General features: G+C 41.0%; 2 protein-coding genes across 2 annotated transcripts in view; both read right to left on the reverse strand.

The window, feature by feature from the left end:
• NADK2 (NAD kinase 2, mitochondrial) overlaps positions 1-2,685 on the reverse strand; it is a 28,765-nt gene extending 26,080 nt beyond the window's left edge. The window contains exon 1 of the mRNA XM_030466766.1: positions 2,256-2,685. Coding sequence (XP_030322626.1) covers positions 2,256-2,591 — 336 coding nt within the window. The 5' untranslated portion in view covers positions 2,592-2,685. The remainder of the gene's footprint in view (positions 1-2,255) is intronic.
• Positions 2,686-8,536: 5,851 nt separating this feature from the next.
• RANBP3L (RAN binding protein 3 like) overlaps positions 8,537-14,812 on the reverse strand; it is a 29,815-nt gene continuing 23,539 nt past the window's right edge. The window contains exons 14-15 of the mRNA XM_030467265.1: positions 12,889-13,081; positions 8,537-8,981 (exon numbers count right to left, since the gene is read on the reverse strand). Coding sequence (XP_030323125.1) covers positions 8,878-8,981; positions 12,889-13,081 — 297 coding nt within the window. The 3' untranslated portion in view covers positions 8,537-8,877. The remainder of the gene's footprint in view (positions 8,982-12,888; positions 13,082-14,812) is intronic.

Raw genomic sequence — 14,812 nt, forward strand, 5'->3', positions numbered from 1 at the left:
TACAGCTAACCTCAGGATGCAGAAGACATGCTCCCAAGCTGTCACACTGAGGGCGAAGGACACTTTGCAGCAATCACTCTAAGAAATGAGCGGGTAAGGGTCTCCAGAACCTTCACATTACCTATTTACTGAGGCTGCCATTAGCTCAGAAAGTTTGAGTGGAAAAAAATACAAGACCAGAGTCACAGCAGAACATAAAGAAATTTCTACAGGTCATCTAAAAAATTCAAGTAACAGGAAGCAACAAAAATTTCTTCACTCTCATTTTCTCTTTCAGAAGATACTATTCTGGAAGATCTTTTGAGTGTGCTCTTGCACAAATCTTTGTATTCCCACCCATGCAGCAAGAGCCTAAATTAGTATTTCTACATACAGCATTAGGCAAGTTAGCCCTTGTCTACCTGGTGACACTGCAAGTTTTAGTGCTGCAATTCTTCATATTGAGGTGTTTTCAGGGGAAAGCTAGATTTACAAAAAGCACTAGTCACAGAATAAAAACTCGAGAGTTCTCCCAAATACAGAGAGCTACCTTATACCTGTAAGCTTTTCCAAAAGGACAATGACGTGTTCCTGCAACTACTACAATCAGACACTGTGCAGTTACTATCTTAAAAATGCATCTTCCAACTGATACACATCAACCATCATGGAAAACACGGCTTTCTGTGAGAAGAGAAATCACAACTACTGTTGCATTCAGTCAACTGCACCTTCAGGGATCTGAAACGCTTATGATACTGCTCACTGATTCACTCTCCCAGCCCTGATGGTGCAAACTGGTGCAAAAGCCATTAGAGAAAGTTCACCAACTACCCCACTTTGATTTTTTTGAGTTTACCTGCACACTGAGAATAACCTGTCTCTTTATACACAAAAGAAATGCTTCTTCAAGAGAAGCTTAAAGACAGACAGAAGAGTAGCCTTAGAGATGACCTGTAAGGAACATTGCTTCTCCATAGCCATTGTGTAAAAGGAAGCACTAGGACAACTTGGCAACAGGAATCTACGTTTAGGTGATAATAATAATGCAGGCTGATGTTTCTGCATTAAACTTGTATCCATAAGAAATCTGACTAGAGAGCTTTACAAAGCATGTAGAAGTGTTTGGACAGGAATTTCGTAGGAGGGGAATGACCAACTGAAGTATGCAGAAAAAGATCTCAAGTATCCCACTTTGGATACTGTACTTCCTATCCTAGTGCTTTACAAAGCAAGCCTACACAACCACAGCATTTCTCCTTGATATATGAGTTTGCAAATTAATTCAAATGTCACAAACACACAGAGATCTAAAATATTTCCACTCATAATAGACCAAAAGCTAGACAGGTGCAAACTCAGTCATATTCAGAATACAGACGATAACATGAGCTCATGACCTGATCTGGATGGATGGATGGCAACCAAAGTATCTCCAACAGATACCAGCCTTTAGCCCACCAGTGGCAGATGGGCAAAGGAGAAAGTCAGAGGCTATTTGGAGGACAGGATGGGTTTATTGAACTTGGTGTATATGAAGAGACAAGACGCCTGGTATCTGTATCAATTTTTACATCATTTATATACCTGCTGTCCTTAATGTACCTTCATTAACGGAACAGCCATCTGTTTTTTGTACTGAATATTTCCTAGAAGTGAAAGAAAAAGTCTTTCTGAAAGCTGTAGCAAGGATGTGAAAGTTTGGCTGTCTAGCTAGAGGACTGGTTAGAAAAATACCTGAGCAATGAAGTGAGACAAGGATGTGGACCTAACTAGTCCTCTGCAAGTCTCAAGAGAGGATTTTCACAGCGTAGCGCTTCTTCAGTACACACTTCGCTGGACAATCTTTACATTACACATACCAGAAAAAACCCTGCAGCTGGTGAAAGGCTCCTGGAATCACTCCGAGGATAAGATCCAAACACGCTTACCGCACAGATCTCCCGATAATTTGCAGTGGATGAATGGAGGGTGGTTAAGCGACGCCTCTCGTATCTCCCCTTCCCTCCCCCCCTTCACGGCCACCGCCGCTGTGTAGCCGCTCGCCATCTCTGAGCGGGGCTGACGGGCCCAGAGAGCCGTCCGGTCGCGGCGTTTCCCGGCTCTGCACCAGGGCGAGGGAAAGCCACCGGACCGGCGGGCCATAGCAGAGCCCGGGCATCACCTCGGTAGCTCTGCAAGGCTCCCCGCGCCCGGCACCATCCCCGCCACCTCGGCGGCAGCGCCCAGGGGGAGGCCGGGACCGCACCCTCCTCTTCCTCCTCCCCTCCGCTCACCAGCTGTTTCAGGTCCTCCTCGGAAAGCCCGGCGTAGCGGTACCGCTGCTGCTCGAACTCGTACCGCGTCGTCTTCACCACCACCGCCACCCGCGACGGCCGGAACCCACCTCCCGCCGCCCCCTGCCCGCCGCAGCCCCGCCGCCGCGGCGCCCACGGCCCGGCCCCCGCCGCCCCTCGTCCCGCTGCCGCCGCGCAGCGGAGGGCGATAAGGTGCCGGCGGACGCCGCCGAGCAGCGGCAGCCCCGGCGCCCTACAGAGCAGAAGGGAACGGCGGGCTGCTGCCCGGCTGGCCAAGCAGAAGTAGCCGTAGAGGAAGCTCCGTGCGGAGGACATGGCCCGGGCTCAGCCCCTACCCGGGGCGGGAGCCGGCAGCGGGCGGGAGGGCAGGAAAACTCCGCGTTGCCCGGCGGCGGCTGCTGCTGCCCCGGCTCTGAGGCGGCCTCCGCGCGCGGGCAGCGTTCGGCACACATGGCACGGCGCGCCCCGGCGCCCCGCCCCTCCGCGCGCGCAGGCGCCGCCTCCACCAATAGGGAAGAGCGTGGCCGGACACCCGCCCGCTGCGGAGGCGGGGCAGGGGCGGGGGGAGGTTCTCCCCGGGCGGGGCCGGAGCCGAGTGCGCATGCGCAGCTGCCCACAGACCGCCCCGGCCTGCGGATGGGGAGGCGGAGGGCGGGGACGGGGCGGGAAGGGGGGGGCTGGCGCGCGCTGTGCCTCGCGCATGCGCAGAGCCCTCCGTCCCGCTGGGGGCGCGAGGCGAGGGGGCAGTTGCGCGGGCGTTGGGCGGGTCCGGGCCTGGGTCCGGGTTCGGGTTCCCTCTGGTGGTACCGCGCGTCCCCCCTGAGCACAGGGACACTGCCTGCAGCTGCCTTCCCATGGTGACAGATCGTGAAGTGAGGGCTGATGAGTCGTCTGCGTTAGGTGGTGGGGATGGGAATTGGTAGTAAGGCCACCGGGGGTCCTGGGGTGTGCCCCGGTGAGGCGGCTGACTGCAGTGCCGCCTCGGTTCTCATTTAAACCGGTATGAGGGAAAAGCACAACAGGTCCCTGTGTTGTAAAAGGCGTGAATACTGCGTCTGGTGAGAATCTGACGAGAAACGTGTAGTTTGGGTTGTATTTGTGGTTGTTCTACTCTTAACTGCATTTACTCCGATATTTGAGGAAGAGCAGAGAAATGCAGCGTGGTGAAAGGCCGCGGGCTTGGGCAAAGGCCTGGGCGGCAGTGCTGTGAGTGTCTGAGTCTGCATTTTGCAAGCTCAGTTTAAAAAAAAAACAAAACAAAACAAAACAACACGGCATAATCCTGCATTACTCTTTAATACGGTAAGCCGGCTGTCTGGAAACACTGCGGGGTTTTTACATCTTTAAGAACTTCCTTCTCGGGCATTGACTTTCAGTCAGTATTTGTGCACCGGATGTTTCGTTCCAGGTGCTGTTCTCACTCCTTTCCTTGTGCCTGCTGCTTCCCTGGGGAAGTCATGGCCTAGTAGCTGTGGGTAGGAGTTAAAAGCAGTATCTTTTACTTGCCTATAGGGCTTTGTTTAAGAGAATCTTAGGAAACCGGGAGTAGCTAAAGCTATCCAGCCCTTCCCTGTTCTTGTACAGCAATACAAAAGCTCCATCCAGTCTTGACTGATGGGCAAGTAGGTTTTTTGTCTACTGATTAGCTTAGCCTTGAAGGAAACTACCACAAACCAGATCACCAGAAGAGTAATTAAACATAACTAATTCCCTTGCTAGCCAGAAAACAGCTCATTCTGTATAACCATTAACTTCTGGATTGTACAAAGCTGTAGGTAATAACAAGATCTTGGAGACCAAGAGGAGATAGGAGGTTTTGAAAATTTACAGCTCTGTTCTGGATGGTATCTATTTTAAAACTTACTTGACCACTGAGCTGTGCCTCTAGGATTCTGTGCTTCCATATATTACCTAATTATATTGTACTTTTCTGATCGTCATTGGAAATACAAATCAGCTTCACCCACTAAGTATTTTACTCTCATACAATTTCCATGTTACAGTGTTTTGAATTAATCCCCACAGCAAGCATTATACCTTAATTAGCATTATTATTATTATTATTATTATTATTATTATTATTATCTGAGGCACAGAGCATGAAGGGATTCATCCAGGGTTTTCAGAAGGAAGTTTCCGATGGATTAGTGAAGAGTACACAGATCATCTGATACACCATTGTCTATGTGGAAAAAGGTTTAAACTTTCCATAACACATAAAATAGGGACTGTTGGTTGTTACTCAGAGTTTCCATTTTACTTGGCAAATGTACCTACTTATAAAATGTTCAATAGACACTCAACAGGCAGTACTTAACCTCTCTCTTCCTACAACTTTTGATTTGATCACACACCTGGTACACAAGAACAAGACAGTTCTTTTGTACCTTTAACACTTACTTTGAGTAAGTCTGGGACATACAACATATCTTCGTGCCCCATCTTCAGTGACTTCAAAGCAATATACCCAGCACATTGTGGGACAGATTAATTCATACAGAATTAAATTAATAAGGACAGTCATTTTAGCCCGGTGTTCTTATAGGATACACATATACAGCCAGGGTGAACTCCCTCTGTAATGACTTTCTCAAACCTTGGCATACAACAACCAACATTTTTGGGGCCACAGAGTACTCAAAAATTCCTCATGGCAGCTGACACCTCAAGACTGCCTGTAGGAAGGAAAGTGCTTCATAAAAATTCCTGGTTTAGCCACCAGGGAATTATAATACAGGAGGTAAGTTTCAAAACACAAATCGACAGAACACCAGACATATCTCACTCCACATACAGAGAGTTATATAGTGGACTTAAAAAAATTCCAACACTTAAGTAATAACCTTAAAATAATCCATTCTATGGTACAAAACAATGTAACTGGAAAAATTTCCATGTAAACACTAGGTTATTCCTGAGTCATTAAACGAGCTTTAAGAGTTGCAGTGCATGGCTGTACCAGCAGTTTTAGTTAAGAAGATCTGCAAATGTAGCCTTTTGTTCGTCCAAAAGAATGCATGTACTGATTCTAGTGTATTCATAATCTAGGACAACTTGTTGATTTCTTCTCCTTATTGCAGAAGCAATGCATTCTTGTCATCATTTAATCAATCACTGTTTATACAGTTAACTAAACCAATCATTTACATTCTCGAGACTTTCTTTCCATGCTCCTAAATGCTACTGGTACCTCAAAGCAATAGTGCTCTTTGTGCTGAAAATGATTATGCTATCAGTGGTAGATGCATTCACAGAGGAAGAGGTAAACAGACCATCATGTGTAACATTTCACAAAACCTGAGTCCTCAGATTTTGAGCCCAGCTGACTACAGCTGTTAATTCTGATTATTCAGAGGAAAACTCCAGGCTAATGCTTAGAGAATACATCGCTCATGTGACATCTCAGAATTTACAGGATGAACACATTCGCAGGTGTAGTCTCATGGAATTTCTGAATCCAGGTTCTATTCATGTGTGCTTGCATTTTGCTGGCAGAAATGTGCCCCCATCAGTGATTATGTATTTGTGTCATATAATTTGCTTCATAAATTCCAAAATAGAGGAGGTTGCTTCAGGAAGAGCAAAATAAATGCCGTTATTGCTATAAATGCAAAATATTGAAAATTTTTTATACAAAACCGGTGAGAACAAGCAAGCTTTTTTAATCCAGATTTTCACCAGACCATGTTTTAATTAACAAAAATTTACTTTTCTGCTTTCCTTCCCAGCCTTTGTTTATGCAAAGGAAACTACACCATCTGTAAAGACAACTAGCACAACTGACTTGAACAAGACCTGCCTGAGTTTCTGGGTTACCTGCCCTGGTTTGGGTCCTGCTCTGGCAGGGGAGTTGGACTCAATAATTTTCATAAGTCCCTTCCAACCCCTGAGATTCTGCGATTTCATAAGAAATCTGAATATACTCAAACAGCTGAAGACACATTGTTTTGAAAGAATAATATTTTTGAAAGATTACTCGGGAATCTGAACTCTACTTTTTTAGACAAGTATTGCTGTAGGAGAGGCAACATATGCTGATTCTAGGTTGTCCTGACAGCAGGCCCCAGTGGCAGGTCCTCTGATACCCATCTTGGGGAATAGAGGATGCTCTTCCTCTCTCTGTGCAGGCTGTACAGGCTGTCAGTAGCACTGAAAGCAGTATCAAATGTGCTAAAGGTCTTCCATGTAATCATTCATTCAATAAAGACATTACCAAACTCTTAACTTCACAGTCTGACAAAAGCAATTCAGAGGTCACAAAAGATTGTGACATAGAAACCTGAGTGACAAGATTTAGGAAGAGATAAAAACACCTCCAGAAGCTTAAACAAGCCATTTAGGTTACACCATCCAAGTGAATTTCCCCAGAAACTCATACTTTTAGTGGCAAATATCTGCATCTGTATATTAGGCATTGATAGATTCCCTTCTTTTGAAAATTATTACTGCATGAAAATATGAGCTTTTTATGTTACTTTTTTCTTAGAAACGAATGGCTAAATAAATATCATTCACCTGGGGTGGGGGGAAAGCAACAACAAAAACAAACAAAAACACACAGAAAAGACAATCCACAAAACAAACCACCCAAAACATAGAAGAACATGTACCTCCCCAAACAGCAAAATTAGTGATGTCTAATTTCACGTGGATTTAGGCCACATCCCAACATCCCTCTTCAAATCTATGGTAATCCCAGACACCCATCCTTTTATGGTTTTCCTTTATTCTCTCTCCCAGCAAATAATGCAACACATTCAGGATAAGGAATTCAGCCCCACAAGTCTCAGAGAAAATACCAAGTTTTCCCTGAAACTGTTTCCTCAAGAGGTACCTTCTTCAGAGTCCAGTCACTAAACGACTGTCAATTCTCATAAAGAACTTGTTTTTAAACTTTCTACCTCACATCCAATTACTCTTACACTGAGCAGTGGGCTTAAGATAGGTCTGGCAGATAGAAGGATGGTGTACACAGCTATTTAAATCTTGTTTCCTTAGGAAAAGAGATACAAAGTTCTGCACCATGGAAGAAACTGTCTATAGGAAGCTCTAACCTGAACACAAAATAAGGCAGACGGAACACAAAATAGGTAGACAGAAATTAAAGCTAAAAGAAAATTATTTATTGTTCAGGCATAAAATTGTTGCTCTGTCTGTCATAAAATGACAAACTTTACATTTTAAAACCAAGTTAATATATTACATATTAGCATACATTTAGTCTTGAGATACAATGAATTTCAGTGCATTGAGACTAAAAAGAATAAATAAAGTATTAGGATCTGAAGTGTAAAAATTCATACCATAGATACATCTGCACATACATGGGTTTATATGTTGTATATTACCACATAATGCAAACTCTCCAATAATCGTTTTCTCTTTTGCTCCTCAGTTTTTAAGAATGTGTGTGCGCATGAGCGTGTGTTAGTTATACATTTGTGTACCTATGTAACAGGCTTGGGAAGAGGCAGATCAAAAGAGTTTATTTGTGAATCATCATAAACCTGGTTTTTCATGCTGTGGGAGCAAGTGACAAAGTTCAGTCCCCATGTCTGCAAAAGTTCTCGTGTGCCTGCTATGGAGCACTCCTTTCTTTTGCCAAAAACTTTATGGCTGTAGTAGAATTTAGAGGGATAGCATGACACTCAGGTGCTTAAATCCTGTTTCACAGTAGGCTTTGATTATCAGGACAGACTTTGAAATCAAACTGCATGCAGTGCATAGCCAGCTGAATTCCAGGACAAAGTTATCACTGTGACCTGTTGCAAAACACATAGGGCTGCTGTGTTTTACAACTACTGAATTTCTTATAACAGAGCTTTGTTCCTGACTAAGAATTGCAGCAATGAAATACAAATGTCAGTGATGCATATGTTGTTCCAGTCAGGCGTGAGGCTGGCAAAAAAGGACACAGTCTTCAGCTATTTGTGGAAAGGAGTTTTGTTACCAGCAGAAGGAAAAGGCAAAGAGAATCCCAATGGGACACTTTTTGACACTGGATCTCTGTTGTGAAGTACTCTCCTTTTTGTGCATACAGAAATCCAGTCCCACTTAAGCTTACTCTCATACAGGTGTGAAATCAGCATCAGACAAGTTCTAATCATGGCAGGCTATTTGAGATTCATTGAAATACAGATGCTAGTTCAGCTTTGTCTGGATGCTGAGATGGCACTGAGAGTTTAGGAAGAAGCTAGTACTCTTCCAGCTTCATATATATATATATATGTATACATATATATATATATATTCAGATGGGAGAATAAGTGGTAATTTGACTCTTTGGGTGTGATGCATCTTTTAAGATTCAGAAATGGCTACAATTACCCTAATTATAAGGAGTTCAGATACTGTTTCAGCTCTGAGGCTGACAATTTTTGGTAACCAACAATATACAAGGGAGAACAGAACTACAGCAAACAATGATGTCTTCTCTTTATCTTCTGAGAGAATTAATAGGAAACAGACCATAATTGGTGTCTGTACTGTCCATGGGTTTTTGAATGATCTGACAAATCTTCATTGACAGGTGGCATTAGAGTGAATTGATTTTTTCTGATTCCTCTTGAGAATGGCTAAATTGAAGGCTTGTGGAATGACTTTACAGAGTGACCGGGTCTTTGGCACTGTTGGGATTATTGCACATATGAGGACATGTAACATTCAACTGTTTCAAGGAATGATGCTGTTCAGGGACAGCTGCATCTGAAACAGAAGTAATCTCAGATAATCTCACATATTCATGAGAATCTTTTATGCAGATATCCAGTAATAACACATTGTATGACCTATTTGCATAATTCCAATGGACAATTAACAGTGAAGTGCTTATTCTGTGCAGCCAAGAAGATGTTCATGAGTGCAAGCAGATCTTAAAACTCACATGCTCCTTAGAGCTGGATTACAGCTCTTCATAGTGAATTTTCCTGGTCTGTACAGGTGTAAGATCTGATCATGCTTTGCCTTTTAACAAAATACTGCAGCCAGTATACAGCTACATGTATTTTAAAACAAACTTTCTAAAAGCTTACAATGAAGGCTGGTATCTATAGCCCTTGGTCATTCTAACCTGCCACTCCCATTTCTGATTGAGTGTATTTACAAACAGGATACTGAATGTTACCACACAATTTTAAATAATGCTTGCAGTGAAGAACTGATTTATAACTTCCCAAATGTACTTTTTAAATAACAGATGTTATTTAAATATCTTCTAAAGTATATTATTATTTCATGCTTATGTGTTTTCTCCATCAATATGATGAATAAACATTTATTCCAAATAAATTTTTTAACTTCAATAGTGGTGTCTTAATTTCTTTAATTCAAAAATCTGAAGCCTTCGTAACACTTCTTGTTTATGGGAAGCCATATGTCATTCCTGTCTCAGTGCAAAGCAGGTTGACTTGAATCTTCAGAAGCAGACCTTATGTTCCTTCTCAATGTATTAAACTTAAGCCTTCCATAAATTTAATCTCTGCTTAAAATTTATATAGCAAAATGCATCTGATTTCCTCCCTTCTGGGACTGATGAGTCAGCTCAGACATTTTGGGAGGATAAGATCCCAGCCATGCAGTTGTAAGCTCTGGTAGATGTCACAACCAGACTACTAACTGCCTGCAGTTCCATCTAGAATGATCCGAAAATGAATTTTTAAAAATTCTGCTTATTTGAGCTTACTCAGGTTTTCAAACAATCTGGTATTTCATAATACCAAAGTGGTGGGTTAAAGTCTGGCTATGCTCAGTTCCTGGTTTAGGTAAATACCTACCTAGATAAAACAGGATTATTCACAAATATTTGAGCATGTGAATAGTGAATGAAGCCTGTGACCCCTCATGCCAATAAAGACAAGCACATAAGCACTAAGGATCCAGGTGTCTAGATAGGACAATGTGTCTGGGATGCAAAGCTCATTGATCATGATAAAGTACCCAGGGGTGGTTTTGGTGTGTAATCTCTGTGACTATGACTAATCTGTGAAAAGCAGATGTATCTGACTAATGCCAACCTCATAATATCACTGTCTCAGTATATGCTTAAAAATTTCTGCTACCATGTGGCCACTGCTAAATACTTACTAAAAGTTTTTAAATTTTTGGAAGGTGAAATTAAAGGCCTTGAGTTTGCCAGAACATTATATATGATTTCCTCCCTCTCTTTTCTTCTATGTCACCATTTAAAGCCAATCAGAGAGCTGTTTTTCTTCTCTGCTTAAATATTACTGGTATCTACAGCACAGAATATGGAAACTTGGACAACTCAGAAGTCAATTCTTAACTTTTCCTTGGTTTTAATTACTATCAAGTATTTGTGTGTTAGATTTATGGCTTGGAATACTTAGCAACTGGTCAGAATTTAAATTAAACTGACAGGAAATATCAAACAAATACAGCAGTTTTTCAGGAGTTCCTATGATATTGCTGACCATTAATGCCTTTAAGAACTTCAGAAGCATTTTACTTAAAAATGAAAAAAAGTTCTTGTAACATTTTAAATCAGATGACAAATCCTAAGGAGGCCAACATGGGAGGTACATGTCACCTTGTATATTGGAATAGAAAACTTCTCCAGAATAAAACCAAGGTTGCACTTCTGTGACATGATAATGTCCAGCTCTCAATCCCAAAATCCATGCAATTCTTGACAGATCCATACGAGACATACTATGTCTTCACACACTATTGTTTCTCTTCAGGTCTATGGCTACAGAAGGAGACGCTTACAGGAATTTACCTGGTTCATCATCATTATACATTATACATGATACATCAGTGAAGTAAGACAATTTATGCATGCATATCCTTCAATGGAAATGAAAGCATGAAGATTAAAGCTTAGAACAAATGCTTTTAGATATGCAGGGTCTGATCTCTTTCATCCAAATAGATATTTCTATGCTGGTATTTAAAACCAACCTCAGTCTGTTAAAAACTCTGGAGGGTGCATTTCTCTTCTTGTTTTGGAAATGGGGTTTCCAGTGACAAGCATGTGTCAGATGTGAATGTCTGCATGTAAAGTGGCAGAAATCTGTGCAAATTGAAGCCTCTTGGCACAGAACAATTGAACAGAGTAAGATGAGCAAGAAATGCTAGAAGGCATTGAAAAAGCACTTGAAAGGGATTATTAAGTAAGTAACTAGACATAAATGAAAGACAGATGTTTAAACTAAAGGTCAAGAAAAAAGAGCAAATGACACTTTGTTGTCAGCAATTTGTTTGCTGGCTTCCATCAGAATATTTGCATCAGAAGTCTCTGTGAATCAAAATAAATATTTAACTTGTAAACATGTGCTCCTACACAGCTTTGACATTCCTTTTTTTTAATTTTATTTATTTTTTTTTTTTATTATCATCAATAATTCTGGAAAGAAATCACGCTATATTCAGAGTTTTCAGGTTACCATAAACTCTGTGTAAAGTCAATAGACATTATTTCGTTCAGGGAGTTCTCAGAGCTAACAATTTTCCAATTTCCTAGAAAGAAAAAGCATTTGTAAGAAAATACTTTATAAGATCATCAGGCTTTGTCTAGAGCACAGAATACTACTGAAATGTAGTTAAACAACAATTAATGGGAGTAAGCACCATAAGCTGCAGTCTGTTTGCCTCAAGAGGAAAAAATACCTGTTTCCTTAAGCAAACACTGGTAGCTGTTACTCATATATGACTTGATACTTGTTGAACAGTCCTTATAAGGAAAAATTTATAATGACAGTATGTCACTCAGTTGGAAAAGGAAACATGCCCTATGTAGTCCTTCTATTAGGAAAACAAATGCAATTGGCAGCTCCTGCATCCACTGCTCCTGTATCTACTGTAGCATCTTGGCACAGGCAAGTGAATTTCCCCTGGAAACTTGACTTGACTTTTGATGCTAGAAGCACTTTCAAGTCTGACAGCACTTTCTGTCTTACTTTCTGCAAGTGTGGCCCTTGTTGTGAGTTGTATTAACAACTTCTGGAGTAGGATTAAGTCAGCAGCTTGTCCCCTTATATCTTGTTTTAGTTGCATGCAGCACTTTGAGGAGCCTACAATTTTGTTGTGTTGAAGAAAGCTAGGAAAACCAGTGTGTTAATTTTGATCTAAAAATTTCCTAGTGAGGTCGTTGTTACAGCTGATCAAGAATCAGTATTTCAAATGAAGTTAACCACTGCATAATAAATACCTTCCAAAACACTATGTGCTTGAAGCTGTTAGTAACTACCTATGCACTGGTGCACATGGGCTCAACTTCCACTTACTCAAATAACAACTAATTGTCTCACTACCTTTAGTAATTTCTACCTAAATATTCTAAAGAACTTGTTACATAAGTGTTGACAATAATGACATTTCTTAACCTGCAGCCTTTTGTCAAAGCTGTATTCCATAGCTCTAAAGATGTGTAGATATTTTATGTGGCAAAAGCTTGCATTTTAACAATAATAAATCAAAATACTAAAAAAAATTAACTTCTTCCAACTGAAAGGGGATATTGATAACAAACGAAAGCTATAGTCATCATGGAAGAAAAAAAAAGAAAAGAAAAAGAAAAAAAAGTACAATGTTCATTGCTTACAAGAAAATACCCTGGAAGGATTACAGCATTCCCATTAAAATTTCTTCTTACCAGATCCATTGCTGCTCACTTGAATTATTTTTTCATCATCATCATCATTGCTATCACAGCTTAATGGCTGAAAAGCTATTTCTGGCTCTGCATCTCCTTGATTAACATCTGGCTCCTGCTCAGCAAAGCTTCGCAATGCCACAAGGCGGTGATGTATTGCTGCATACAGGCATCCAGTGTCTTTTGAGCTTGCCTGCAGAACATAAAGTACAAACTAGCTGAGAAAAATTTCTTTTTTTCACAGCGAACCTGACTGAGAAATTTTCAAAAGTAATGAGAGAACTTTATGTTGTCCTTTTTAAGCAACACCGTCCATTTAAGATTGACAGTAAATAATTCATTTTAGAAAATAAATACAAATGTCAAGTTTCTTTAAGTGGCCTGAGTTATAAATATGTAGCTCTTGAGTATTCTCTCTGTGGTTACAAGAAACATAAGCTTAAAAATTATTTTCTCTGAAAAATGTCTCTGTTTGTACTGAGTACTTGGTAGTCCAGATAATTCCTTCATGTGATTCTAAAAGTAATAAAGTACTGAAATGTCCGTATATGTATTGCATTTTGGTTTACAGAATAGACAAGGATTTAAAACCTAACTACAAAGAATTATTTCTGATTATAAGAATTAAAGATACCGTGAATTCTGGTGTTATTTTTGAACAGAAGATAAGCATCATCAAGAAGGGTATTGAGAACTAGACAAGGCAGCATTTTACTAATACATGAAACCTTTGGTCAGCCATGTCCTGAGTGCTGCTCTGCTCTGGACATCACATCTCAGGGATATAGCACAATGAAAGAAGGAAAAGAGAAGGGCACAAAAAGTGATAAAGGTGTGGTGCAGCTCATGAAGAGTTGACACTCTTTAATCTAAAGAGAAGGATGAGAGGGGGCTATAACTAAGGTTTTCAAAATTCTAAAAGTGGTAGATGAACTGAATATAGTACGGCTGTTTATCAGAACACACAGTGCTTAATGAAAGCAGCAGAGGATCAGCATAATGCTTGTCCATAGTGTTCCTACGTTCTGGAGTTTCTATAAACTTCTAGAATTTGCTGCCTCGGTGGCAGTGAGAGAAAACAGTGTGAACTAAAAACAACAGGCCTAAATATTGTAATAAAAGCTTAAAAAAGAAATAGAAAAATTCAGGGAAAAGCATTTTATAAAATAGATAGCAAAGGAAACAAGTAGGGGTGCATGCTCTCACATGCCTAGCAATAACCATGGGCACTGGTTATTGATGAGTTGAACAGACAATAGAAAGTGCCCATAATTACTTGTGCTTCCTAACAGCATTGAGTGCTTCTTACATTCTTATGAAGCAAATCATCTTAGCAGAGGGGGACTGAATATATATGGTCTACTGTAGCCTGGTTCTCCACTTCAGTGCATGATATGGAGTGATTTCTATCTTTATCACTTGGCAATAGAAGAAAGATGCCTTCTCTGAATTGGAATGACATGTTTCAGTGTGTACAGGTGTATGAAATTGGGAAGCACCAGCAGATCAGGCTTGCCATCTGGGCCACCAAACAATTCTCTCCCTACAGCCATGCAAAGAAGAAAGCAGTTCAGAGTTGTTCAGGTGTCTCACCTACAAATGCAGTTCTCAATGGACAAATCTGAGCTCTCAAGATAACATGGGTTTTCAGGAAACACAGAATCATAAATATGGAAGAGGGTACTATTCAGACCATTCATTCTATCCGTAGCTTTCCACTTACAAATTCAAAAGCCAGGTTTTCTCTGTCACTTTAATCTAATGTGAACTCCAGCTTTTGCCATGACTCAGTGTGGACTTGCTTCCATATGTCCTCAGATTCCTCATTTCTACCTCTCCATTGTGCCAGCATCACCATTTAGAGTGATCACAAGTGAATAAACTCAAGCTAAAAAACTAACCTAGCAAAACTGAACAAAACCAC

Source organism: Calypte anna, chromosome Z, assembly GCF_003957555.1.
Source record: "Calypte anna isolate BGI_N300 chromosome Z, bCalAnn1_v1.p, whole genome shotgun sequence".
NCBI classification, from domain to species: domain Eukaryota; kingdom Metazoa; phylum Chordata; class Aves; order Apodiformes; family Trochilidae; genus Calypte; species Calypte anna.